The 27,821-nt window shown below is 37.2% G+C and overlaps 1 protein-coding gene across 1 annotated transcript in view; it reads left to right on the top strand.

The window, feature by feature from the left end:
- The first annotated feature begins 2,766 nt into the window (after positions 1-2,766).
- Positions 2,767-27,821, top strand: part of pebp4 (phosphatidylethanolamine binding protein 4) — a 142,341-nt gene continuing 117,286 nt past the window's right edge. The window contains exons 1-3 of the mRNA XM_084388398.1: positions 2,767-2,896; positions 3,105-3,222; positions 5,008-5,134. Of these exons, the coding sequence (XP_084244524.1) occupies positions 3,116-3,222; positions 5,008-5,134 (234 nt within the window). The 5' untranslated portion in view covers positions 2,767-2,896; positions 3,105-3,115. The remainder of the gene's footprint in view (positions 2,897-3,104; positions 3,223-5,007; positions 5,135-27,821) is intronic.

The following is a 27,821-nucleotide window of genomic DNA, read 5'->3' on the forward strand; positions in this document are numbered from 1 at the left end:
ACATTTCTACAATTCACAGACAATCACAACAGCCTGTTGTTAGCATATGATAGTTCTGAGTTTATTTTATCTGAGTTATAACTATAGAGCCTATACAGTTATGTAACACTATTATGTAAATCAAAGTGAGAGCGATGATTTGAATGTACTGAGATATGACACATTGAAAAAAAATATTCGTTGAAATTCATACATTTTTTATCGCAAGTGGTTGCATTCAATTGATTGTATCTACATTTAAACAAATTTAGTTTTAGTTCAACTTAATGCATTTGTTTAAATGTAGATAAAATCAATTGAATGCAACCACTTACGATAAAAAAAATTGATTAATTTAAACGAATAATTTTTTTCAGTGAAGGTATCATGTGCTACATTTTCATCTTTCCAGAATGTATTGCTCAGAGTTTGCTCTTTCAGGCATTATGGAGTTATGACCATAGTTTTGATGGTCTAGGGGTATGATTCTCACTTTGGGTGCGAGAGGTCGCGGGTTCATATCCCGGACGAGCCCCCATTGTTACGTCGTCCCCTTCAGTCTAGGGGTAAATAGGGAATGACGAACAATAAATGTGTTGAGAAACCTTGAGGATCTTCAACTTTCCAGCCCTAGACGCATTTAAATATCAACTCAAATATCTCAGATGTTTCTCCCAGGATTTCTCAGCAGAAATGATATCAGATGAAAATACAGAAGACAAATCAGAGAAGCCAGAACCTTAAGCAAAAGCCTGCATTCAATCTTACTGTCTAAGTCTAAGAGAATCAACTGAGATCCTTCTGTTGATTTTTCTTATGGGTTTTTAACCATCCCAGATTCATTCAATTCAGATTGTAGACACTCTCTGCGAGCAACATAAGGTTGTAAGGACATCAGGTAAGAAGTAAGAAACTCTGAACATTGTGTTCTGTTGCTGCAGAGAAGATACCCCATGCCTTAATGTAAAGTACACAAGGAGAGACGTATTTGAAATGTAATGCTATCCTTTATGTATTATATGTGTTGTACACCAAATAGGTGCATAATGTGTCAAATCTGTCACGTTGTTTGTTTGATAAAGATGGTTTATTCGTCTACTTTACTAGCCCATTATTACCATTATATTGTGATTTCTCTGTATTGTCTTGGTGTTATGTGATCGTGTTATCATACATGTGAACGTGTTATCAAACTGCTTCCATTTACAGATGAAGAATGATGAATACAATGATACAATGTGTGTGGTAAAATGAAAAATGATTGGTGTGGTTGACATTTTTAAAACTTGACTACCTTGTCATGCTCCGTGCAAACGTTTTAGTCCGCTATATGAACAGTAAAAAAAGAAAAAAGATTACTTTTTTTTTTTTTTTTCTTGGGGACAACTGTGCACTATGCAGCATAATATACTGTGTACTGTATAGTGCCCTTTAAGGTAATCTTGCACTTCCAATCAGCGTTTGCCACTGATGCATGTATTTATTATTTTAATCTTGGATAAGATACATGATCATGGGTTAAAGCAGAAAAAAAGGCTACTGTGCTTAATTTAAGACGAAATCATTAAAAATAATTGCTTTAAATCCTATTTTAATGAGCTCTAGTGCCACCATTGCAAAGAAGCACAAACCAGAGTGTCAGCAGCACCAGATGTTGTTTTTGCTGCACAGTTACAACAATGTAGGGCCAGTGCAGCAAAGAAGCCACGAAAGCCTTGAAATCAAATGATTGAACGAAAAACTTGAATGTTATCAGTATTTGTATGGGAAACAGGCATCATTTCCACTAGTTGGTATTGGGGAGGGGAGGGGAGTTTGTATTTTCAGGAAACCTGCAGCATGTGTTCATGAAATGTGTAAATAGTGTTTAATAAACACAATCTAGCAGTTTGCATTTTGTATTTATTTATTTGTTTGTTTTGTCCCCATAAGTTTGGTTAAATTCTCACTACGTGGTAAATTAGTCTGGAAATTCTTCCACTAAACCTATAAGGTCCATAAAACGAAAGTTACTTTATATAATGAAATACAGCCTACAATAAATGAATCAATTCATTTACGCCAACATGCTCCCTCAAAGTCCACGTTCCATTCAGGCACATATTGCTCAATCATCGGCTCATTATGACATTTTCGAAAGAGATGCTTGACTCGAGAACCATTCTGATCGATTCAGTCCGATACGTGAACAATTTCACTGAAAAAACAAACAAACAAAAAAACGCTTTTCTTACTTAGTTTTTGTCTTATTTCCAGTCCAAATATCTAACAATTCTTAAACCAAGAAGCATTTACTAGATAAGGCATTAGATATTAGGCCTATATTGGTTTCAGAAAAAAAAAAAAAACTAAATTAGGTGTTTTTTTGCTAAAAACAATCAAAATTATCTGCCAGTGGGGTAAGAATTTTTTTTAAAAACTCACTTAATTTAGATTTTTCCCCTGAAAACAAGATATATTATCTTATGTCATTTAATTGTCTAGCAAATGCATCTTGATGAATTCGTAGATATTTGGACTGGAAACCAGACAAAAACAAAAAGTAAGAAAAACATTTTTTGCAGTGTTCGGCTTTCAGATTTTCACTAAAGAGACATGGCAGATGTTGTTAGAGGAACAAACACCTGTTACCATGTGGCACTAATACCTACCTGTCGTCTAAAAATATATATATAAGTAAACACTGCCACCCCAAAAACAAATTAAACAAAAAAATGACTGACGCATCTATAGACCAATAAGGTGTCAGTTAATAACAGTGGAAACCAATGGTAATGAAGAGTGGGCGGTTCTAATGTGTTTCTCAATTTAACTTGTAACGTAATATTACCGTACTATTTTAGTCGACGACTAGACTTGTTTGAAGGTGTAGTTAAACCTCAGCTGCGAACATCTCAAAGTTTGTCGAGAAATACAGGTAAATGATACAGAAATGATGAACGTTATCAAAGAATGAATGTTTTTTGTCAAAAACAAAACAAAACATATGATATAGACTAACGTTACGTATATTAGGCTATAGATTTCCTCTCACATAATGTATTAACATTGCACTTAAAGTATGTTTTACATGCATGAAAGAGAGTGAAATAAGTTATTAACTCTCACCCACGTTTCTATTGAAGGCTCGGTGGAAATGCATTTATTTTGCACGTCGCTTGTTTTGTGCGTCCTCTCAGCGTGTCACATGACCACATCCACCTGTGACGAGCTCTTGACTTCAGAAGATGCTGAATTCTGCAAGTAAGACTTCACAATGCTGTCATTCTGTCCAGATATTCTCTGATCATTTTAATGTGTCCGATATTTTGTTTGCTTAGTCAGAAGTAAATGTCAGTTCCACTATATAACAACTTGCTAGATTTTCTACTCAAGCATTCCTGATTTTCAGCAATATAAATAAATAAATGATTGTCAAGTTTTTTTTTATCACGCTGTATTCTATCAGAATTATATTTCTCTTAATACCAAAATATAGTAGTGACTAAATCTGATATTATTTATAATCTGATAATATTAATTAGGCTTACTTAGCTATACTTTGGAGACAAATTTGCCTTCAGAAGTTAGCTAAATCTGTCAAAACAAAGCTACGCTTTGGGTTTGAGAAAAGCACAATATAAACAAAATGCTTTATTATTAGTATTATTAGTAGGTATTAAGTAAATGTGTGTGTACCTCGTTGCTCCAAGAGGACTGTTACTATAATAATTATTTTGTAAATTGTTATAGATAAAAGCATCTGGGTAACGACAGTTGCTGTTTACTGAATATATATATATATATATATATAACTAGGAATCATTATGTTTATATTTAACATTAATTATATTTAACATGGTCTATATGGACATATGTACATATGGACAACTATGGGTTTATACAAACTTCTTTTTAATATAGCAACTATTTGTACTAAGTGAAAATAGCATATTTTCTTAGCGATAGCTGCTATTTACACAGTTTAAATAGCAAAATATTCTATTTACAGTGTGAAAATAGCAGCATTTTCTTAGCGATGCTCTTTACACAAAGTGAAAATACAGATAGATTCTATTTACATTGTAAAAAGTATTTTCTTTGCAATAAGTGCAAATAGTAGTTAGATGCTATTTATACTTTGTACAGTAAGTTTTTGTACATTACATGGTATGCAATAATAACAGTGTAAATGATTATATTTATTAAAATTATTAAATTGATGCTGCCTTGTTGAGACAATGAAGCCCTCCCTATCCCTAACCGATAAACACTTTATTATTAAACACACGTTAGACACTTTATTTCCACTTTTCGAATATTTTCTTCGTTTAATAAATGCCTTTCCGATCTGATAAGTGATGGGAAAAGGGAGTAGAGCGAGTTCAGCAAAGGGTGGATTCGAACTCGGGTCGATTTGCGTCAAAACTTTCTGCCACGCGCTGTAATTTTGTCTGGCCCAATCAGTGTAAGTTAGAGTTAGTGTAAATAGCCTCTGCCAACAAAGCCGATTATTTGCACTTAGTGTAAATAGACACTCCGTTAGTTAATACGATCGAAACATCTTGAATGTTTGATTAAAATACTGTGGAAAAAATAGCAAAAAGGAAAACTTATATGCATGTAAATTCCTTCTGATGTCTTACATAGGCATTTTTATCCTGCTGGGATTGGTTCATTAAAATTCCAATAGGAATCCTTAACAAATGTCTTCCTTTAGGAGTTTTGGACTGGGGTTAATTTCCAAACCGCATTTCCTTAGATGAACTGATTTGAGAAGTCTGGCTTGTAGGCCGGTGTGGGATGTGTAGGACTCCCTCAGAGCTCTGAGTCATGGATGCTTAAGCAGCCGGTCCCACTCGAAACCCACACACCAAGCCTTACAAACCTAACAACTTACTCACTAGTTCAACTTTTACTGACATCATGGGCTATTCACAGCTTATGTTAGGGTTTTATGACCTATAGGAAACCATAAACTGTTCATTGAATAATGATGGAGTGTTATAGACAGGTTAAATTATTCATTCCTGTGTTTTTACGCTTTAGGGGAGAGTTAAAGCTGATTTACCCAGATCTGGTTATTGACAAGTGCTGGATCATCCCTCAGAGGATCAGGGAGAAGATCAGCAAGGAGTGGGGATCACCTCAAGTACAGCTGCCATGTGCTGATGAGGTAAGAGAAATTCACTCCATACCCTAATGCTTTTACTCACCCAGTCAGTTAGTGTTCACTGGTTTAGCCTTTAACCAGTGATTAGTAATGGCTAAAGTGCAAGTCCTCTGCCAGGCTAGAATGTGTGTAGTATTTTCTCCTATCCTGGTTTTAAGTTTGAATCCCTTCTGCTAATCAAATGGTTCTTCTCCACTCTATCTGCTATTTTAATATTTAGGGAGTTTCTTTTAAAATGCTTGTTGTGTCCTACATGTCCTACTGGTATGTTGTTGTTATGTTATGTCTCCAGAAGATGGCGCAAGCGTTCCATAACTGAGGCATATCTGTGCTGAAATTAATTCACGTTACTGAGACAAAACTGTTAACGAAAGCACATGGACAACTTAACTGACCTCATGTGATCACTTTTGATGCCTTAAAGTTTGTCCTCAGGCATTTATGTTGTTTACATAGATGTTGTTCATTTTAATGAAGGTTTTCAGAGATCTGTTTATTAATTAAAGTCTGTAAATGTAAATGTATCAATGCTGCAGTGCTACACAAACACACACACACACACACACACACACACACACACATATATATACAAAAACATATATACATACACACATATATTATATATAAACAAACTTTTCGTTCAGATTGAAATATATATATATATATTTATAATTCTAATATAAGAAAGATATATATATATATATATAAATAAAATTTACATTTTGAATGATCATTACTTTTAGTTTTTAAACAAACTCATAATCAGTTGTAGTGAATGTATTCAGTCTATATGAATACATTTTTAACAGCCCTCCTGATCGTATTACTTTTTTTAAATTATATATATATATATATGCATCAGCATAATTAGATTGTAATTACTTAATATTAAGTAATATTTGCATTTGGATCTTTTGGTTTTTCCCAATATCCTTCTCCACAATTAAACTTTAGAATAGCTTTCCTATAAAATCAAGCAAGCTCATTTTTAATCAAACTACTCCAATATGAATAATTATAATAGTATTAATAATATGGATCTTTATCTTTAGAAGTTTACATTTACAGCTATTTTATGCAAATACATTGTTAAAAAATAATTAATAATAAACTTTATTTGAAAATGAATAAATATTATTTAATCAAAAATGTTTTCATGTTCCTCCTTTTACAATTTAAATGTACTCAAGGGCGTCTTTTAAACGCCACTGTTTCAGATAAAGTAAGAGACAAAGACTCAGTGCGATGAAAGAGCCGTTTGACAGCTGCTATGTCAGGCTAACTTTGTCTGCCTCACAGCGAATCGTTCTGGTAAACTTGAAATAGAATCAACTGTAGTGGAGAAAAGCAGTAAAGTACCACGGCGCATCTGTAAATTGGAAAGCCGCTTCAATTTTAGGAGCTAGTTTATAAATTCCATAGCTAAGCAGTCTGGCTGGAAGATGATCTATCGCCCTCACGTCTCCCAAACCCCAATTGATGTATGGTCGTATTATCTATTATGCTGTCCTACATGATTCTCTTTTATTGCTGGACTTGGTGTCAGACAGCAAAACGGATTACACATGAGATCAAATCAATACCAACTTTATTTACCGGCCTTTCAAACGTAATTCCCCCTTTTGTGGTTCGGTCTCTGATAAAAACATATGGTAGCTGGAGGTCTGTGCCGTGAATATGAGAGGGCTTCAGAGACAGTACGTGTCAGTCCTCGTTCGGCAGTCGCTCTCGCTCTCTCTCTCTCTCTCTCTCTCTCTCTCTCTCTCTCTCTCTCTCGCCCCCTTGACCCTGCCAATCGACACTTCATCACCACGGAAATGAGAGGCCAAGTGGCGACGCAGCGGTCACTGGTTGTCGCTTTACCCCCGCGGTGACACCCACCTCATTACCCTGCTGAAGGCATGCTGGGTAATTGAAACAGAGCGAAATGGGCAGCGGTCCAGCATGTCCGCCTCTCAATGGGCTTTCATTACCCAAAACAAAAGCAAAGGGTCACACTAAACAACAGATTTCCCTCCGTCAGTCCTCAAGTAATGACTCAACCCTCAGCTTGACTTGAACTTGATTTTCACCCGAACAACCATAATGCTTTTGTGCTATTGCAGTCGAAATGTCTTCAAAAGTCATAACGGCTTCATCAAAGTAAAGCGTTTGAGTGAACGCTTTAGCATTTGCATACGGTGCAGTCTGGAGGGATAACGGCCTTTGAAATCTCATCGTTTGTTGTTGAGATTGTACTATTGTTTGCTTCACTTACTAAGAAATTTTTATATCTAGCTCTGTTGCTATCAGGAACGTTGTTGACAGTCACTGTCTCAACACTGTCTAAAGTGCTCGTAAATTCAAATTATTTTAATCTCAGGCCATTATGGAGATAATTGGATCTTTGTCTGGCACTTGCGGCGTCAAAAATAGTTTGTTTACGGTAATGGTTGATGAACTTGGACTGTTTTAGCACATCTTGTTTTTACGCTAAATTTGGCAACACATTTTATAATGATCTAGCGTAGCTGTTACAAAAGCAGCCATAAATCTGATATTAAAATACCTTTAGGCTGCAAACAAATTAAATAATGCATTAATTGCATCAAAATGTTGACGCTTCAAGGAGTTCATAAAGAGATCGTCAAAGAAAAGAGAGGTAACGCATTATTTTAGTGTCCTTGTTACATGTAGGTACTGTAGTAATAACAATAAATTATGCATAATTTCATGCAACTGACCCTAAACTACACCCTAACCCTATAGTAAGTGCATAAAGTCCTGGTTTCACAGACAGGGCTTAGATTAAGCCAGGATTAGAATTTAGTTCAATTAGGATATTGAAGTATATAAACATATTTTATAAACATGCGTTATAAAAAAAACATTACTATTAGATACATTAGATATGTGAGTGCAAGTTGCTTTCAGTTAAAACAGCTCAAACATGCATTTTAGTCTGGGACTAACTTAAGCCTTGTCTGTGAAGTTAATTATTACTCAGTACTTAAATGTAGAATTACACTGTAACACGGACACCTTAAAATAAAGTGTAACCGAAAGTGATGATCACTTTGCATGTGAGCTATCCCTTTAAACATGACCTTATTAGGACGAGTTTAGCAGGCAATAATGCTAGAGCAAAAAAAATGCAGTAGATTTCTCCTTTAAAACGTGAAGTAATCTTCATGAGAGGCCTTACACGTCAATGTGCTTTCATTTCAATTCATTCTTTTAGCTGCCAGTATAGCCTGTTAAACTGTTAGAACTGTTACACGGCCCTATTTGAATGATTATTGTTTTCAGATTTTTATCTCACACATGCACAAAGGAAAGTTCAGTTGTGTTTCATAAATGGTCTTTTATAAATGGGATTCGTCATGTATGGAATATTCTTTGGTTTCTCTTGTGATGATACCACATGTTCTCAGTTTGGAGAACAGACCATTGGCAGCAGTCTATGTACCAACACTTGTGTTGTAACGCTTGTGCCATTTTCCAAGACCCACAAATATCCTCGATTCATGTACATCATCAAAATGATATCTTATCTTTCGCTCCTTTCCACAATTTGTATGTATGATATGATTTGAGATCTTGGCTTTGTGTACTTTATAACATCCATATGAACTTATTCTGCATGATCATATTCTACATCCCTTAATCCTACCCAATACCTAAACTTAACAACTACCTTGCTAACTATTAATAAGCAGTAATTAGGAGTTTACTGAGGCAAAAGTCGTAGGTAATATTTAGTTGATAGTGAGAATTGGAGCCTAAACTAAAGTGTGACCAAATTTGCTATAGTGATAGTTAATTTATAGGATGGCTAGTACTATATATTTATACAGTTTTGACCTTGTTTGTAAAGCTCCAATCTTTGATTTTATATGAGATATCAAATCAGGTTCTGAAGAAAAGTTACTTAACGCCAAATGCAACGACAAAGTTTCCAATTGATCTGTTTTCACTCAGCACTTGATGAACTCACAGCCAATCAGAACAAATCTGATGTTTAATGTAAAGCTATGAAGAGCAGGATTTTTGACCAATGACATTTCGAGGTGGACGGGGCTACCCATCGCAAAGCCTCAGAAATAGAAACCAACTGATTACAAATTGTCCAGTTTCTCATCGGTGTATTGAAAAAATAGTTTACTATTTAATTGTGGAAATAATCCCTGATGCTATTCCAATATCTAGTAATTTAGACAGTATGATCGTTTAAAAAATGCTAACATTGGCCTATACAAATATGGTCACGGATATATCACATATTCTTAAAAGCATCTGCAAGGATACGTTTGGCATCTGCACCGTGCTCTTAAAGATATCTGGAGTGTAGATGTTTATTTGAAGATGTGCATAATCGTGTATTCTGGATGAACGTGCGATCTGGCACACGTTATTTGCTGATCGAGAAGCATTTCGCGTCACATCGGCGTACAAGGATATTTCAGAACTTCTCAACTCCATCCATTTCCTTAAGGTGTTATCGGGTGGTATTCTAGGACGTGACTTCTCCCCCCCCCCCCCCCCCCCCCCCCCCCCCCCCAAAAAAAGAAATCACGTTAACTTTTTAGGCTGTCGCTCCCCGCAGCTGTCGAAAGTCTCTTTGGCATAGGAAAGCAGCGCCTGTGGTTCATATGGGGACTTCTACTGTTTTATTCGGTGCTTAAGAAAGATGAGCATGAGGTTTCTAAACCATTACAGTGATTAGAAAGCGCCTGGATGTGATCTCCTGAGCTAGCTTACTGCGCCGCTAATATCTCTTTTTCTCTCGCTCTCTCTGTGAGAGTGATTTTGTACGCTGTGCTTAAAACCGTGCGTGGGGGCGTCAAGAGAGGATTTCAATGTGAACCATCCCTCCCTACTTCCTGCTTTTTTTGGCTTATTTCGGCGAAGCTCTCTGTTCTTTTCTGTGAGCTGCCTGTAATGACGACAGGGGCGGCATCTTCATCGCTAAGCCTGGCAGTGCCCACGGCTGCTAGTCGTCTCAGTGCAGCGCTGCCCACTCACCCACGCTAGCCTTGGCACCAGCGCGCCGTAGCAGCGTGCTATCCGACATCCGAAGGTGGGGTTCCTTTCCGGAAGACCCTGAGTGTCTTTCCCAGGGAAAACCCACTCGTCCACCCATGCAGGATTCCTGAAAGGTCTTTCGTTGTTGGGCCTCTTGAAATATGGAGGAAGAGAGGGGGTTTTGAGTTTGCTTTTTATACTCGCGGTGGGCGAACCACTTTAATATGTCTGTCTTTAAGAGGAAGGGCTGGAGATAATTCATAGAAATTCATAGAATTGCAGTAAGTGTAGTTTGTATTAATACGTTGTGTCTTTGTATTAATTACACTTAAAAAGGTTGTCACTAGAGCTGTTAATTCCATTTAAAAAAAAAATACATTTGATTTAATAATGACATTTATTAAAGATGGCTGTGAAAAGCACCCAAACATAATTTAAGAAAAACAATTCTCACAGCAAAAACAGCTTTAGAGCTATTTTTACTATTTCCATGTAATTAAACATAAGTTTTGCACTGGCCTACAGCTCTAGTTATCATACACACTAAATAAGAAAATTATGATAATAATAAATGTTCAAAATGCGCATTATAGAAATGTGTAATAGACATATATTTAAATTTAATCTGATGCACTATGAACACTTTGCTTAATTTCATATAATGTTCCAAATCCTTAAAAAAATTTAAGCAGGCAGACAAGATTGAAACCTTAAATGGAAAATGAAAAAGTTGTAAACACTAAAGTGTTACCATATAATTCTCACTATTAACTAGTGGCTTATTAGCATGCATATTACTAGGATATTGTCTGTTTATTAGAACTTAAAGCACATATTAATGCCTTATTCTGCATGATCATATTACACATATCCCTTAATCCACCCAATATATTGTGTGTGTGTGTGTCTGTGTGTATATTTTAAGGAAAAAGTAAAAATAGTAAAACAAATATATTAATTAAAATAATAAATAAATAATAAAAATACTTTTTAAATAAATTATATTTATTTGAATGAACTAAGCAAAATTGCAATTAAATTTTACCAGACAGAGCAGCTTTGCCATTTTAGATAACTTTTATTATTTTATTATTTTGGAGTGACAGGGTGAATAACAGATTTTTTACATTTTAAAGTAAATTCTCTGCTGGAGGTGCAACTCATTTGGACTGAAAACATTTAGAGCTGTGAAAGTTTGATTTCTGCCACAGTTTTTTACTCGCACATGGCGCTCCTGGGTGTGGCCAGTTCTCTGAAACTGAACTGCCATGGATTGAAATGGAGCCAGTTCTTAAATTCTAAATTTGGTCAAACCCTGCCACTAGATGAGATCGACTCCATGAAAGAAAGAAGGTCACGCTGTTGCCTGTTTAATAGTAAATCTGCCATAACCAGGTGGGCGTCTCGGGCATGTAGGATTACAGGCTCTCATTCAGGATAGACACCAGGTTTCTCTCTTTCTCCCCTGTGGATCTGTTTGTCATGATAACAAGCATATTGCTTTGACACTGGACCTCATTTATACAGTCATCATCAGGCGCTCTTACACAATGCCTATGAATCACACCGGGGATCTGGCACTGCTAACATCTGCTGCTACTCTTTACTAGAGGCGAAGGATTGATATGAATATTCAGTTGAACGGTGAGAGAGGCTGTAAGCCACATAATCCTCGTTTCCACACACTCAGATGATTTACATGTTGTATAAGGACTCTCAGACTGGAGTACATCATGAATGTAAAGATTCCATAGTGAGGTTCAGGAATCGGAGCCCGCGGGTAGAGTCAGCAATGAACCGCTGTGAGGCCCCAGGAGTGTGTGAACTTTGACCTCATAGACAAATAATCTCAATTTATTTTTCCTTATGTTCTTTTCCATATTTCTATCTTGTTTTACCTTGCTTAATTTGTACTCAATTTTGCTTATGTTATGCAAAATTCCCTTTCACATGGACATAAATGTGTGTCGGCAGTGTGTGAACACAACCACCATATAATGGTAAAAATCCACCCACTCCTTTTTTTTAATATTCCACATAAATCATAAACCGTGCCTTAAAATGAGCTGTTTGCGTTTTCTATGCATTGCGACGTCACAGTGTAACAGGCCCCGCCCACGACTGGGGACAGAATCTGGCCTATCAGCTTAGCTCCTCCCCTGAGTGAGCTGAACACAGTCCGCCATGTTTATCTCCTCGCTAGAGCAGCTAGCGGAAACACAAGAATGTTTATCTCGTAGCTGAGACAATCTAAACGTTCTGTTGACTGTCTCAATGAACACAGAACGTGTTTTTCCATTCCACTGTGGCGTTATTTTTCCATTGCTTTTCCATGTAAACGCGCTAGACAGATGTGTTTGATCATTTCGCTTGCATCTTTTACAGCATCTCACACAGGAAACTAAAAGTGCAGTGCTCAAGTTAAAAGAAGTTTAACTTTTAAAAAACTCGCCTTGCATTTTCCACTGCACACGTCTTGTTTTTAAATACAAAGGCGCTTTGTATGTGAATGACCCCAAATAGGATTTTTTTTTAAAAATGCAAGGTCCGTCTTGCGCATTTACATAGAAAATAATGAAAAAGCAGCGCAGTGGGATGCAAAATGCATTATTTGGAAACAGCCACATTCTGTTTCTCCTCTTTTGTTGTTGCCGGAGTATCTGAGGAATGAGCTGTAAAGGCACAGCCCTCTTCTGGAAAGAGTGCCGGGAGCTGCAGCTCATTTGCCTTTAAAATTACACAGAAGAAAATGGCGTGTTTTTGCTTCCACTCAAAAAGGGGCATTATCTGTGTTTTTTTTTTTTTTTTTTTAAGCTGAAACTTCACAGTCACATTCTGAGGACGCCTAAGTGCTCGTTCACACAGAACGCGTTTTTGCTTTGAAAAATACGAGACGTGGGCAGTGGAATGGGGGGGGGGACGGGGGTGCAAGGTCTCGAGGTGCGTTTATTAAAAGTTGAACTGATTTTAACTTAAGCGCCACGTTTTGAGAATGCCGTGTCATGCGCGAGACGGTGCAAAAGACGCAAGACGCGAGTGCAACAGTCATACATGTCCGTCTAGCATGTGTTTACATAGAAAATCAATGGAAAAAGTAGCATTCTGTGTGAACGGCCCTTAAGACTTATATTACATCTTGTAAAGAGGGGGGTCCAGTTTAAAAGTCTGAGACCACTTTAAAATATTTTTTAATTGATTAATTAAAAACCTGGATGAAAGCTGAATTTAATATTCTGCACTATTTCTAGGTCACTTTAGCAATTTTGTGTCATTGATCATGTGACAGATGGTCAGATGTTCTTGTTTCCATTGAAGCACAAGATGCACTTTGGATCATTCTCAAATCATGCTGGAGAACAAGATCATCAACTTGTGGAGTTCAAGCAACTGCTGCTGTCATTAAAGCAAAAGAGACAAATGACAAAATATTCTGCAGTTCATTTTTCACTTAAATTGTAATTCTGCTGAGATAGAAAAGGTGATAATCAGTTTGAATGTTTTTCACAGATTTTTTATTTATTTCATTTTTTTTAACACTTTTCAAATAAACTCATAAGGTTATGTCGCTTGCATGACTTTCTAGACTTTTTTATTATTATTCAGTGTAATATTAGTCTCTTATAGTTAGCTGGTTACCTTCAGAAGTTTTAAAAATGAGTTATGAATATTGGTTATTAAACACTTAAATATAAAAATATCATTAACCTGAAATAAAATCAGTGGAAGTCTATGCAATGTCCTCACTAATATAGTGAAGCAAACATAGTAGAGTTGCATATGCACTAACTAATTGAGGCCACACCTCCAGCTACATTTTAAATACCGACTATTATCTCTCTAGTTATTTATCTTTCAGCTTTTTCCATCAGCTTTCAAATTGAACAATTTAAACAATGCATCTTTATTAAGATTCTTCATAATGGCATGCCACTTCACCTTCATTTAAATTTCCGCTTTACATCAAACCTAGAGAAAAAAAATGAGCCAAAGACAAACAGAGAAAAGTCAGACGAAAAGGTATGGGAGACACATTTGGAAAGATGGAATTACATCGACTTACACCATTAATCTCTCGTTTGTCACTTACAAATCTCATTAAAGTCGAGATTCTACTTTGTGCCTTTTCCCTACATTGACAGATATTTTAAAGTTCAAAGATGCAATAATCCATCAGGCTCGGGAATATGCCTTTGCCGCAGAGGATGCCAGGATAAACATACAGAAATTAAATTTCTATTTATACGAAGCCTGGAAACCGCCAAGCGTTTGCCGGTGAATTGATGCTGCACGGAGCATCGGAGGCCAGGCTCAAGCAGCTAAAGTAATTAGCCTAACACTTGCGTTAACTAGATGGTGGATCATATCTGGCAGAACCGTTGCTGAAATGGGGACAAAATGTCACTCGGCTGCAAGCTGTTTAGAGGGATCTGCCCAATCCCATTTGAGGAGTTCTGCGTGTAAAGGCAAGCCTGTCAGAAATATGTAATGCCACCTCTAATGTGAATTGTGAGCTGATACAGGCTGATGTTGCCGGGTGTCTGTTTGAGTGGGTGTCTCGTTCACTTAGGTGCAAAGACTGTGACATTCGGTTACAGTGCATTTGATGCCCTGCATGCTGTGCCGTTACAAAAGGTTTGAAGTAATGTTGCCTTTTCGGATTTGGGGCCCTCTCGTCACTTTCGTTTAGAGAGGACAGGAAATGATGCAGGGAAGATGGATCGGGAGATGACGTGAGCTGGATTTGCACTCGCATTAGCGTCGGACTGCGCGCGCTACCCGCTGGGCCGCGGCTTCGACGCGTTACCTTGTTTAATGATCATCGGAGACCAAATTTAGAACTTTTAGAGCTGTTCATAAACTTCCTTTCCCTCGGTTCTCTAAAGAGTTTAAGTTTGAAAAAAGTTTCGGATTTGCATTCATTTTACAGGAATTAAATGCATGCGTTTCTTCGCCATAATTCTTCCCTGCCACCCCCTCCATGCACGTCTGTCCCAGCCCACTGATTCACCTGGTCCTGAAAGAGCCCTCGGGCCTTTACAAACTTTCACTGTCTCCGTCTTCCCGCCGTCATCTTTTCTCTTGGCAAAGATATTGTTTCCACAGATAAACACAAGAGAACAAGAGAGGCTTGGCAGATCCATAGTTCTGTGGGAACTGTGAGGAAAAAAGGGACAGTATGTATTTAATGAGCCATGTGTAATCTTCTTTGCTGTGAGACTGCATTCATATCAAAGTCGCTTGAAAGTATCATTTGCAACTTCTGAAACTTGATTTAACAAACATTTGCCTTTATTTTACTATGTGTGCCCATTTTACTCAGTAAAACCAGAATGAAGAGAAGTGGGGAAAAAAGGGGGATGAGGCGGACCAAACTTGAAACTGCATTTTTGGCATGGACACCACAGCTCAATGTGTCTGTCTCATGAATGCTAACCGTTAAGCTTTACTATTTGAATCCGGGAGTGTTCTCGTCAGTAATGAGACCAGAGTGTGGACCTTGTTTTTTAAGTGTTTAGGAAATGTTAACTTTAAAGTTAATGAATTTTATTATAATTCATTGAAATTAATGACACTTCAATTCTAACATTCAGTATTATAAAATCTTATTTAATGCACCAAAAAAGTCTCAGTGGAGCTTGTTTCTTTCTTTCTTTCTTTCTTTCTTTCTTTCTTTCTTTCTTTCTTTCTTTCTTTCTTTCTTTCTTTCCTTTCTTTCTTTCTTTCTTTCTTTCTTTCTTTCTTCCTTAAAAAAGCGAGGAAACCCATTGCCTTAAAATTATTAAGTAAATAAACTTCATGCATAATTGAAAAACAAATTATGTGGGATTGTCAAGTTTTTTTTATACGCATGAAGTTTATTACTTAATAGGCAACGGGTTTCCTCAGTTTTTTAAGTTGTCAACTGATCACTTTACAGTATTCTTTCCTTTTCATTTCATTCCTTCCTTTTGCTTCATTCATTCCTTCCATCTTTTCCCCTTCCTTTCTACTTTGTTCCTTCCTCCCATTTCACTTCCATTCCACTTAGTTAATTCCCTCCTTTTAACTTCCTTTTAACTTTCTTCCTTCCTTCCTTCCTTCCTTCCTTCCTTCCTTCCTTCCTTCCTTCCTTCCTTCCTTCCTTCCTTTCTTTCTTTCTTTCTTTCTTTCTTTCTTTCTTTCTTTCTTTCTTTCTTTCTTTCTTTCTTTCTTTCTTTCTTTCTTTCTTTCTTTCTTTCTTTCTTTCTTCCTTCCTTCCTTCCTTCCTTCCTTCCTTCCTTCCTTCCTTCCTTCCTTCCTTCCATTCCACTTGTGCATTCCTTCCTTTTATCTTCCTTTCTACTTTCTTCCTTTCTACTTTCTTCCTTTCTACTTCATTCATTTCTACTTCATTCATTTCTGCTCCTTCCTTCCTTCCTTCCTTCCTTCCTTCCTTCCTTCCTTCCTTCCTTCCTTCCTTCCTTCCTCATGTGCATTCCTTCCTTCCTTCCTTCCTTCCTTCCTTCCTTCCTTCCTTCCTTCCTTCCTTCCTTCCTTCCTTCCTTCCTTCCTTCCTTCCTTCCTTCCTTCCTTCCTTCCTTCCTTCCTTCCATTCCACTTGTGCATTCCTTCCTTTTATCTTCCTTTCTACTTTCTTCCTTTCTACTTCCTTCATTTCTGCTCCTTCCTTCCTTCCTTCCTTCCTTCCTTCCTTCCTTCCTTCCTTCCTTCCTTCCTTCCTTCCTTCCTTCCTTCCTTCCTTCCTTCCTTCCTTCCTTCCTTCCTTCCTTCCTTCCTTCCTTCCTTCCTTCCTTCCTTCCTTCCTTCCTTCCTTCCTTCCTTCCTTCCTTCAGTCCTGCATATTTCTTTTGTTCTCTAGTTGTACCTACTGGGCATGTTGTTGTTGATGTTGTTTTGTGGTCATTACGAGCTGAATCTGATTTTCATTGGCAGCAGCCCAGCTGGTTAGATATTGTCTTTTTGATCAGAGCAAATAAGCATAGTAGTAAGTGCATGACACATATCACACTTGAACATAACTCGCTTATGTTTCAGATTACCGTGATATCATCTCTTGTTCATTTTACCGGGTGGCTGGGACAGCAATAATTCTCAGTATCATGAGAAAAAGTGAAGGGAATGTGAATGAAACAAACATGCTCATATTCTTCAGATTTTGGCTCCCAGAAGCAAAGCTGAAGAGATTCTCTTGATGGTTATATCTTTAATTGTGAAATTAACTGTGATTGATCTTGACTAGCTTTGTGCCTTGAAGAGAATGTGGTTGACGATAAGACTCAGCAGTCATCACGTCCCTGTCATGTCTCTGATCCTGCGCTTTGGAAGTAACGGAAATGTTATGCAAATCATTTCTTAATCCTTTTATGTTATTTTGTTCCATTTCTCTTTCATTTTTCACACTCACATATTTTTGCTATGGCATCTGTACGTTTTAGGCAGTGTTTTACCGCCACAAAAAAAAAATCGGCCAATTGCTGCGTTTCGTGTTGCGATTTCTTTCTTAAGAAATAAGTTTTGTTGATTGCATCACCAAGAAAGCTCACCTACAAAAACTTGATTTGCTAACTATAGCATGTGCAAACAGATACACTAGTATAGCTAATGCTTTATTCTACAGGCTGCATGTGTACTTACTTTCGCAGGAGGACTGAAAAAGTAGTTCAGAGCTCATCATCTTTAAGAGCACTTTGACAAAAGCTGAAGAAGACAACCAAGCCTAATTCAGGAGAGAGCGTGGAGATAGCAGATTGTGACCTATGTCTGCCGGTAGCTTTTTGTTGTCCTAAGGGTTGGTGTTTAAAAATAATAAGAAAGAAGTGGGACGGTCTTACATCCAAGAAGCTTAAAATGCAAAATCTCGAATAAGCCCAATTTTCCTCAGCCAATGGCGTCTCATTTCGGCAGGGTTTTTGTGTTGATCATCCCGAACTGACTCACGTATATCCACCCCTCCCCTCGCCAAATAAAAACACTAGAGGTTTATGTGGCTTTTCAAAAAAATGTATCTAGACATTTATCCACTTTAATCTTCTTAACATATTAAAGTCATTTGCATTACCCTGAAGTGACTGAGGTTTTTCACCGCTTCTCACCCCCACAATACACAAGGACTTGGAACACCATGTGGACATTTTGTCTGTGAAAAGAACACAAGTGGGCATAAGTCAACTTACTTCCATGTGCATTTGCCTGCATCCTGCTGGGTGAAATTTTTTTTTTAATGTATTGTCTTCTAAAAACATTCTCCAACTGTTGCTCCAATTTTTTCTTTCTTTTGATCTCTCCTTCTCTTTTGCTAATGTTCATCATGCATCAGAAAAAGAAAAAAAAACATTAGCACTGGCCTTTAGCTTTGACTGTATTCACAAATCAACCCAGCCTCAAGCAGTTTTATAACATCCTTACTACACAATACAAATATTAAAAAAAGAACAATTGCTATGAAACCAAAATAATTAACTGCAATGGGAGCTGCACAGTGATTAACTGATGTTTCATGTTTTATCACTTGGAATACTGTATCGACCAATCAGAAGTCAGGAATGGAACTGTCATCAATGCATGTTAATTATCCATTAAAATCTTTGCAAGCTACCATTTTAAGTATGTTTCTTGCATGTTGAAATTAATCATATTTAGACTCTGAATATATTTTGACAAACACATTTGTGGTTAAACTGCAGGTCATTTTTTAAAATGTTGGATCCAGTGTCGATTCACATGGTAGAGATGGTGTTAACCTTTTCTATTCATTGAGGGAATCTTTAGTGACAGTAATAATATGTTCGTGAGGGATCAGCCCTTTCGTGCTGACAGCTAAAAGGCCAAAGTCAATCTCAGTAACCGTACCAATGTCTGCTTTGCTCAAACTGTTGCTTCAACTTAGTAACTGTCGCTTAACTGACTGCTATAATATGCTGAGATTGTTGCACTTGTGTGTGTGTGTGTGTTTGGAGGAATTGGCTTGGTTGCAGAATACCCATAATTCTCCAAAGATTAGCATATTTAGAAAATACAGTTCATGATGTGTGTGAATCACTGTTCAATTGTAATCTTAATGACTGCATCTTGGAACTTAATAAAAGATCCCTGACACTCTCGTTCTCTCACTCGCTCCGCTGTTGCATGAATCAGTGAGCTAAATTAGATCAGTTTTCTTTAATGATCTTACTTTTACTTTTTAGTTTTTTTTTAAGGATGGCAGACAGCATTTAGGCACACATGTTGTCTGATGCTCAGCACTATTCTTTAATAATAGTAGCCTGATGTTTATGTCATTAAATAATAGTGAAGAATGTAGAGGATTGTGTAGGTATCAGTTTCACTATTTTGCTGATTAATTTGGTGTGTTGATGATGATGATTGAAAAAGTATAATAGGATAATTTAAGACAATATAAAATGGAATTTACAATGCATTTAGGTCATTCCTGCAATTTATTTTGGTGTCCCTGCAATATATAAATCTTAATATGCAAAAAAAAAAAAAAAAACGACAACAAAAAACATAAAATTGTTACAATTTGGTATTGTCATTATTGATGTGTCACCGGGTTCTCTGCAACTTCTAACATATAGGAATTTATTGCAGGTGTTTCTCCATTTTTCCCCACTTTCTCTAATCAAAATGATTTATGCAAAACCTGTTTTCTTAGAAATTATGTTTTAATTAATAATCCTTTTATTGCTTTTTGCCTGTGTCTGCATTATCACCCTTTTATATCACCCTTAACCTGTACCCTTTTATATGAATACTTCTTTATATTACTCAAGAATATTTCTATTTACAATAGAATCTTTCTATTAATCAAAAAAATCAAAAAAACTTTTAAAATTTTAAGAACAAAAACAGTTTTAAACTGTGATAATAATAAATGTTACTTATTAGAATGATTTCTGATGGAAATTCTTCTGATTTTTTTTTTAATGTTTTTTTTCTTAATTATTCCAAACTAGTGTATGTGAATACATTTTTAATGAATATATTTTTTTCTTTTGAGTTCACTGCTGAATCAGGCTCAATAAGAAACATTTATTAATTTATTTAGATTTAAGTAATTAACACTGACAGGACTTTTGTAAAGGTGAAGTCTTATCCTTGAAGCATAGATTAAGTCACATTCATTTAGCTCTCTACCTAATTTTTTTTAAAAAGCCCCTAAACCAAGAACATCTTCCTAGAATACTATAGTTTTGTGTTCGCTTTCCTCGCCTTCAGCGCGAGTCTATAAAATGGCTCTGAATTGTTAGAAATGGAGCACTATAACACAACTATGACATGAAAAAAATCGATTGCGACTGAACGTATACAAACTATCTTTGCTTTTCTCGATAACCCTCAGACACCCTTTCCCTGCCAAAAAGGAGCTCTTAATTTGATTTCCAAGACTTTGTCTGTTTCGCGCAAATTCCCAAGTAGGAAAGAAGAAGGGAGAGGAAAGATTCACGAGCGTGCGAGAAGGAAAGAGAGAAAACGAGAGAGTAACTGGATGGTGTTAAGAAGGATGGTGTTCTATGTGTGCAGGAATGTGGATTTCTCCCTTCCGTAAAATCCTAATTGTGCCTGGAAGGGCTGGTAGTATGTAGGGTATCTCAGCTCAGCTTGGCTCAACAGGATTTGTTCTTCTCCGTGTGTATGTTGAGCGTTTTCTTTCAGCGCGAGATGCGGATGTAACCCTTTCACAGTGCGAGAAGCCGAGCGCTTGTGTTTGCCGCTAGGCTGATTCCTGGCTCTCTGCTGTTTTGTGCCGAATGTATTCAAACTCTGCTTTTAAAAACACATTTTTACCCTGAGAAATGTGGCTGAGGTTATTGTCCCGTAACTTGCCTTGACAGAGAAGCAGATCCCAGATGCTTCGGAGAATGCAGAGAGTTTATGGACCTCAGGCATCTGTTGAGACCTTTCGAGAAGGATGAGAGAGAGCCGAGAAACATGAGATGAGGGAAAGCGGTAGCTCTGTTGATGGAGCGGCTTTCTGGCTGCACCTATGTGTTCAGACAGCTACATAATTGACTTCGGGCTTTTATTGAAAGTGTTTTAAGAATCTCAACATGAGACCCAAACAACAAATTCAAGGACTAAATGCAGAAAACGCATCTGTTTGGAGTCGTATGCGTCAGGTTCACGTTGCCTATCGATCCTCTCAAAGACCTGCAAAGTAATGGCCCATTTTTGTCTATGTAAATCCCACTTAATCCGTTATCTGGCTGTGGTCGCAAAAAGCGACACGTATGTCATGTTTATTTCACTCAGGTGGTTTAATTGTGTCTAAAATGGGATTGTGGCTCTGAGCTGTTGTGCCATGATGGATGGGCTTATACATGCAGGATATTGTGTACAGACATACAGCATAAAACAAAACAAACGTCAACAAACAGCGTGTTTAAATACTAGCCGTTCTCCAGATCAGTGTGATAAATCCAGAAATGTTACATTAAGATGTTAACCTAATGCGCCACAGTGGGACCTTTAACTGGCAGGCCAAGCATGCTTTTGAGCCAGTGTCTTTTCCAGTCAGTTCAATATTAAGATTTGGATGTGTTTTGGATCACATGGACCAGTAATGTTTTACATGTATGCGCTTTTGAAAATAAACTGTGGAGCTCTTTGACTCTTAACTTATGCCATTTTGCCAGTCTCGAGTCTTTGCATTCAAGTCCCAAGTCAAGTCCCGAGTCAAGACAGGCAAGTCCAAGTCAAGTTGCAAGTCCTCGAGTTTAAGCTTCAAGTCTTAAACAAGTCATTAGTGCTTTTTGCACAAATTAGTGTCTCAGTGTTAATTACTATAATAAATGAAATGTATACTAATTTATCTCAGGAAGGCATGTTAAGATGTTTATCTTAAACATGTCTGGCACTGGTACTAGCCTGGCTCCGCCCTCCTACGTACTTCCGCTCAATTTCATTTTCCTTCAGTACTACGTCTGGGACTGCTGTATATTCTTAGGTTTCCAGAAACACATTTTTTGTAGGACCAATCAGCGAATAGAGGGAGTGGCTGAGTACGATGACGTTGATGTGATCACACACATGACTAGCGTCGGCCAATAGTGAGCCTACGTGTGACGTACAACACACAGACGCGCTGCTTTATCAAGACTCGAGGAACAGAGAGAAGGAAATGAATAGTGGAATAAAGTCGTTTTTTTTTTTTTTTTTTTTTCGCACAAAAAGTATTCTCGTCGCTTTATAAACTTTATAAAAGACAGACATCTTATTCTAAACATAATCCTCTGATCATTCGGACGACCACACGTTAGCGATTGGTTATGGCAGATCCTGAGTGACTCTGGGCAGATCCAATAGTTTTGAACTTTAACAGAGAACCCGCCTTCAAGGAAGTAAACGTTTCTCAATGGAGCGAGGCCAGACTCTCTGTACAAATGAAATGTACGAGATAGGCTTGGGCGGTATTCGAATTTTGATACCGTCAAACCTCCTCCCTATTTTACCGGGGTATACGGTATTACCATGACTAATTAAAAATTATGACATAATGGGCTCAGACGGCATCACCAAACTGTTGGCTTGTGCCTACACCGTTCAGAAACTGAATGCCAGATCGGGCAAAAAAAAAAAAAAAAAAATCAAGCCCAACCCCTGCACGTTGTGTCTGAGTCCGGCCGACGGCATTAACTGTTATTATGAGCCCGAGCCCACCATTATTCAACATAATATCTGTGTGCGTGCAACAAGCAAGAAGTGCCTTTGTAATCCGGTGACGCGTGTCCATTGATTTTTATTAATAAAACTTTTCTGCAAAGATGGAAGTTGACGATCGCCATCTCTGTAGTGAACGCGCCTATAGAGAGAAATGCACATCATTACACAATCAGAGAGTGGCCTTTTTCTTTTCGTTTTGAATTGTTTCGTTTAAAGAAATTGATGATCGGCATCTCCGTAGTGAACGCTATAGAGAGAAATGCACATCATGGATTACAGAGAGTAGGCTAGTCTATTTATTTTCGTTTTGAATGGTTTCGTTTAATGAAATTGATGATCGCATCTCCGTATGAACGCGCCTAGAGAGAAATGCACATCATGGATTACTTAGCCTAATCAGTGAGTAGCCTATTTCTTTCGTTTTTAATTGTTTCGTTTAAATAAATTTCAAGCTTTATTTATATATATTTGTCATGTCTGTGAGGCATAGCCTACACTGAGTTTCGGTTAATTTATGAGATTTCAATGCAAGTGACCGCGGCATGCCCATCATGTCATGATTATCCAGGCAATTGGTTGATGAAAAATTTATTAAAATTAAGAAACAATATATACAAAACGAAATTCGTTTTAAAGAGGCCTTTTACAAAACGAAATTTATTGAAGTGGTCAAATCGTCTGACTCCCGATGCATCTTATTTGTGCCGTTAACTTTTCATAATCAACAAAGATGGAAAAAATAACATTATAATATTTTAACAAATACGAAACTTAATGCGCTTATTTAATGAACTCGAGAACAAAATACATCCTGGCAGCAGTGAGTGGGCGGTTGTTTCGGAGATATGACATTAGGTTAGAGGTGTTTACATCTCTTGTATTTACCGCCTCTCCCTTCTCATTCAGTTGGAACCAGAAATATTGCCAAACTGCAACCACACATAAGCATTTTTTAGGCAATAAATAAATTATATATATTATAGGCTATATAAGTGCCGGTAATGACGGTATTGATACCGGTACTATTTTAAGATCCCGCGGTATCCGATATTACCGTAATACCGCCCAACCCTAGTACGAGAGTCTGGTAGAACCAGGCTACACTGGTACCACACCGGTCACCGTATTTAGCTGGATTCATCAATGAGGCATGCAAAATAATTAAAAACTATAGTTGATGTCCATTGTCTACTGAGTCTGTGTAACTGTAGCTAGCTAGCTAACATGATAAGTTAAATACTGAACCATCAACGACGTGTAATGGGTAACAATGTCAACTTTATGCTGTCTGTGGGTTTTCAGATGCCTCACAAAATTGGACGTTGTTGACAAAGCATCTGTAATTTTTGAACCACATGTTCTACATATTGCAGTCCTCTTGTTGTTCGTTAGCCTATATGATATTCTTTATATCCAAATAAAATTACCTTGGGTATCATTTTGGCAGAATCGTCCATGAATGCGCGATTTTCAAACTTAGTGGACGTTGATTGGTTGGTTGTCTGATTGGTTGAATGTGAAGAGTGGCAATGCAGATTTGAATTAAAAGCAACTGTTCATTGGGAAAATTATTCATGATTTGCTACACATTAAGTTTAAAATATTGAGTCCCTGGTTAAATTATTTTGTTAACGTGACCGTAATTGTAGAACATTCCTATTTCCATGGCGAATGCCTGAAAATAAAATAAAATAATTTGGTTGAAACCTTTCTGAACATGTGATAAATGACAACTGGCAAGAGTTGCTGAATGCACTCTATCAAGCGCTTTCTGACTCAGTAACAAAAGTGCGAAAGCACCGCTAATCAGCGCTGTGATCATGCATCAATGATACAGACTTTACTATAATGATTACAACTCTGATCTGTGGTTTTAGAAGGTAGGTCAAGTCACAGGGCTCAAGTCCGAGTCAAGTCGCGAGTCATTGTTGTCAAAGTCTAAGTCATCTTTGATAATGTCAAGTTGAGTCGCAAGTCATCAAATTTCAAGTCATCAAGTCCAAGTCATGTGACTCGAGTCCACAACCCTGCATTTTATTCTCAATAGGTTAACTGATAGATTGTGTAAAACAGGTCACAGGCTCACAGAAATTTAGGAAGACTGTTTCTGCAGTATAAAAAAGTTTACCTAACTTAAAAAAAGAAGACAACCTATTACATTCAATCTGCTAAGGATAACTCAAATGACAACTTAAAGGTGCAGCATGTAAAGTCGTTGCTGAACATTGTTGATATTTGAAATCAACCGAAACAAACACACCCCTCTCTTCATTGCTCCGCCTTCAAAGCTCACCCTCCAATCATAACCGCTCTGCTCCGAGTCGGTCTCGTGTGGAGCGAATCAAAGCAACGTTTTCAGGCCTTCCCGCTTCGCTCTATCCAGCGTTGGAAAGCTTTTCTAATATTAACGCAGGTCCTAAAGCTCTTCCCTGATCATAACCCTTCATTTTCCAATGATATTCTTATGAGCTTTTCTCTTTTGTAATGTCTCTCAGCCATCTCTCTTTCTACAGTCTTTCTTCAAATCTCCCTCTTGCCCGTTCTCTCTCCTCCACCGTCATAAGTCCCCTAATGCTGATTGGCTACACGTTTGTTGTTGTGTCGGTCCGACCAACTTTCAAACAGTGTTTTTCAAATAACGCTTACCCCACCTTTAAATACTACGGAGCCATAAAGGGACATGTGATGGTAAAAAAAAAAAAAAAGTAGATGAGAGGAAACATTATATTTTTATGCAACTTATTACGCTAACTTTAAAAGGTCTCTGTCTCCTTCTGATCTCTATCCTCTTCCTCCCTGTTGCTCTCCCCTTTGTCCACATATCTATCTTCCTGATCTTTAAATTTAGGCTTTTTAAAAAAAAGAAATACATCTAATGTTTTTTTATTTTTATTCATGAAACAATATCTGTTACTGTAATAGTTTTAATTTATAAGCATTGCTATATGGATAAGTAACAAGAACTTTGTCTAGTGCTCTTATGAATATTTTAGCAGAACTTTGTGAAAGGTTAACTACTAAACTGAATGAAATAGCATAGCCCTCTTCATTGCCAGTTTGTGCATATTTGGCATTTTTCATTCTGTAACCTACTTGTTCTACAGATCTACAGATCTACAGATAACACTAGTGTTATTTTGTGAGTGTTGAGACAGTTTCCTGAAGATAATATATATCATAATGTTTATTGCATTTGTCTTATCGAGTGTGGTATCCTGTCAGTAATAACCTGCGCCTGTGCTGTCTATGGGCCTTTTTTGATTACTGACAGTTTAAGTGCCTGCGAAGCAGTGTTGCCAGATATTGAAAAAAAACAAAAAAAACAACGACAACAAAAATAAACCAAAATAAGTTCAAAATCTTGTGTTTGGGAAATGAGATAAAGATAAAGATATCGGCTAACCCTAACCGGCACCCTCTCACTTTATTAACTTCCTAAAGTGTCAGATTTAGTAGGGGAAAAAGTCCAAAGATGCTTATAATAACTGTGGCAACAAGTTATAACAAAACCAGGAAATTATAAAGTTTTGGAAAACACTTGCATAAACTATAACCGTTTTCACCGGCTCTTAAATCTGATTAAATTAGTCTCTTTTGAAGCCATTGTAAAATAGTCAACACATACACACTGTGATCGCAAATCAGTTCAATTCTATATTAAAGCACAAAATGCTGGTCGAAGTCCACAGTAGTCGATTGTCGAGTTCTCCACTGTTGCTTAGTTACCTTTGATCACGCGCGTGAACTCGACAATCGACTACTGTGGACTTTCGATCAAAAACAGGAAGTAAATACAGGTATGTGCGCTGGCTGAATTAACATCACTTTTATTCATATCTTTCACATCTACTGCAGTCAGATTCACCGTGTTCACTTGTGAAGGAATCACTCACATTGGCTGGGCAATCAAGGATGTTAAGAGGCTAAAAGCAGGTTTAAAACTTGCCCCATTTAAGTCAACAGGGTGCAAATTTTCAAAAGAGGATAACACGGTGTAGGCAACACCGATTTTTGTCGTTGTTCTCTGTACTGACAGCACTCCAAATTTACAATAAAATGAGCTCAATGTTAAAATTGACCGGAGTTCTCCTTTAAATATCTTAGTGGTAAGAGGAGAGAGCGACAGTAAAGATAACAGAAAGGTCAAGACGGATGCGTTATCTGTCCAGCGGGCTTGAAACCATGGGTGTGGTCACATGTGTCAGCATTATTTGTGGCTTTTTATCAGCATACAGCAGTGAAAAGGACAAACCCTGTGACCAAAGAACCTGCACAAGCGCTGATAACACACACTATTGTGACATCATTACCGCCAGACCACATGATGATATTTATATCCTCTTACATACTACTCTTCCTTTCTCTCTCCTCCAATCATTTGTTTCTTTCTCCATGCCTTACAAACCTTTTCCCCCCTGCTTCTCCCTCTTAATTATTATGATTTTTCTTTTTCTCCCTTCCTTGCTTCTTTTTTTGGATCTGTGCAATCTAAGCCCGCAAATCTTGAGATTAATTAAAGTAATGTCCTTTCAGTGGAATAAAGTATAGCATGCTTGCTGTCTATTAATATTGCTTGATTTTCACTCTGTTAAAATATACTCCATCACATATATAGAGAGTTATAATTTGATTTGATTGCTCAAACGTTGCTCTTTTTTCATACTATAGCTCATCAGGGATCAATTATATCGTAGAGTTGTAATAATCTACTTTAAAACGTGTTTTTATTTTGATTTCATATGGTTTTGAAAAACTTTTCAAGTTTCAGTTGATTTCAGTTGATCTTCAAAATATAACGTTACCCTCAACTGTTGTCAAGGCAACACTCCACGTGTGTTGATGTGGCAAAACGCCCACAGAACAGAGGGGCGGGGTGAGCAAAGCTCATTATCATTTAAAGACACATGCACTTAAACGGCGTGCTGAAAACAGAGCTGTTTTTGACCAGGTAAAATGATACTTTTCTTACAATACTAATGAGAATTTTTAATTAAAGTATATTACAAACTTTTAATTTATACCCTAAAGAATCATATTAGCTTGT

This window comes from Rutilus rutilus (genome assembly GCF_951802725.1).
Source record: "Rutilus rutilus genome assembly, chromosome: 19".
Classification (NCBI taxonomy): Eukaryota; Metazoa; Chordata; class Actinopteri; order Cypriniformes; family Leuciscidae; genus Rutilus; species Rutilus rutilus.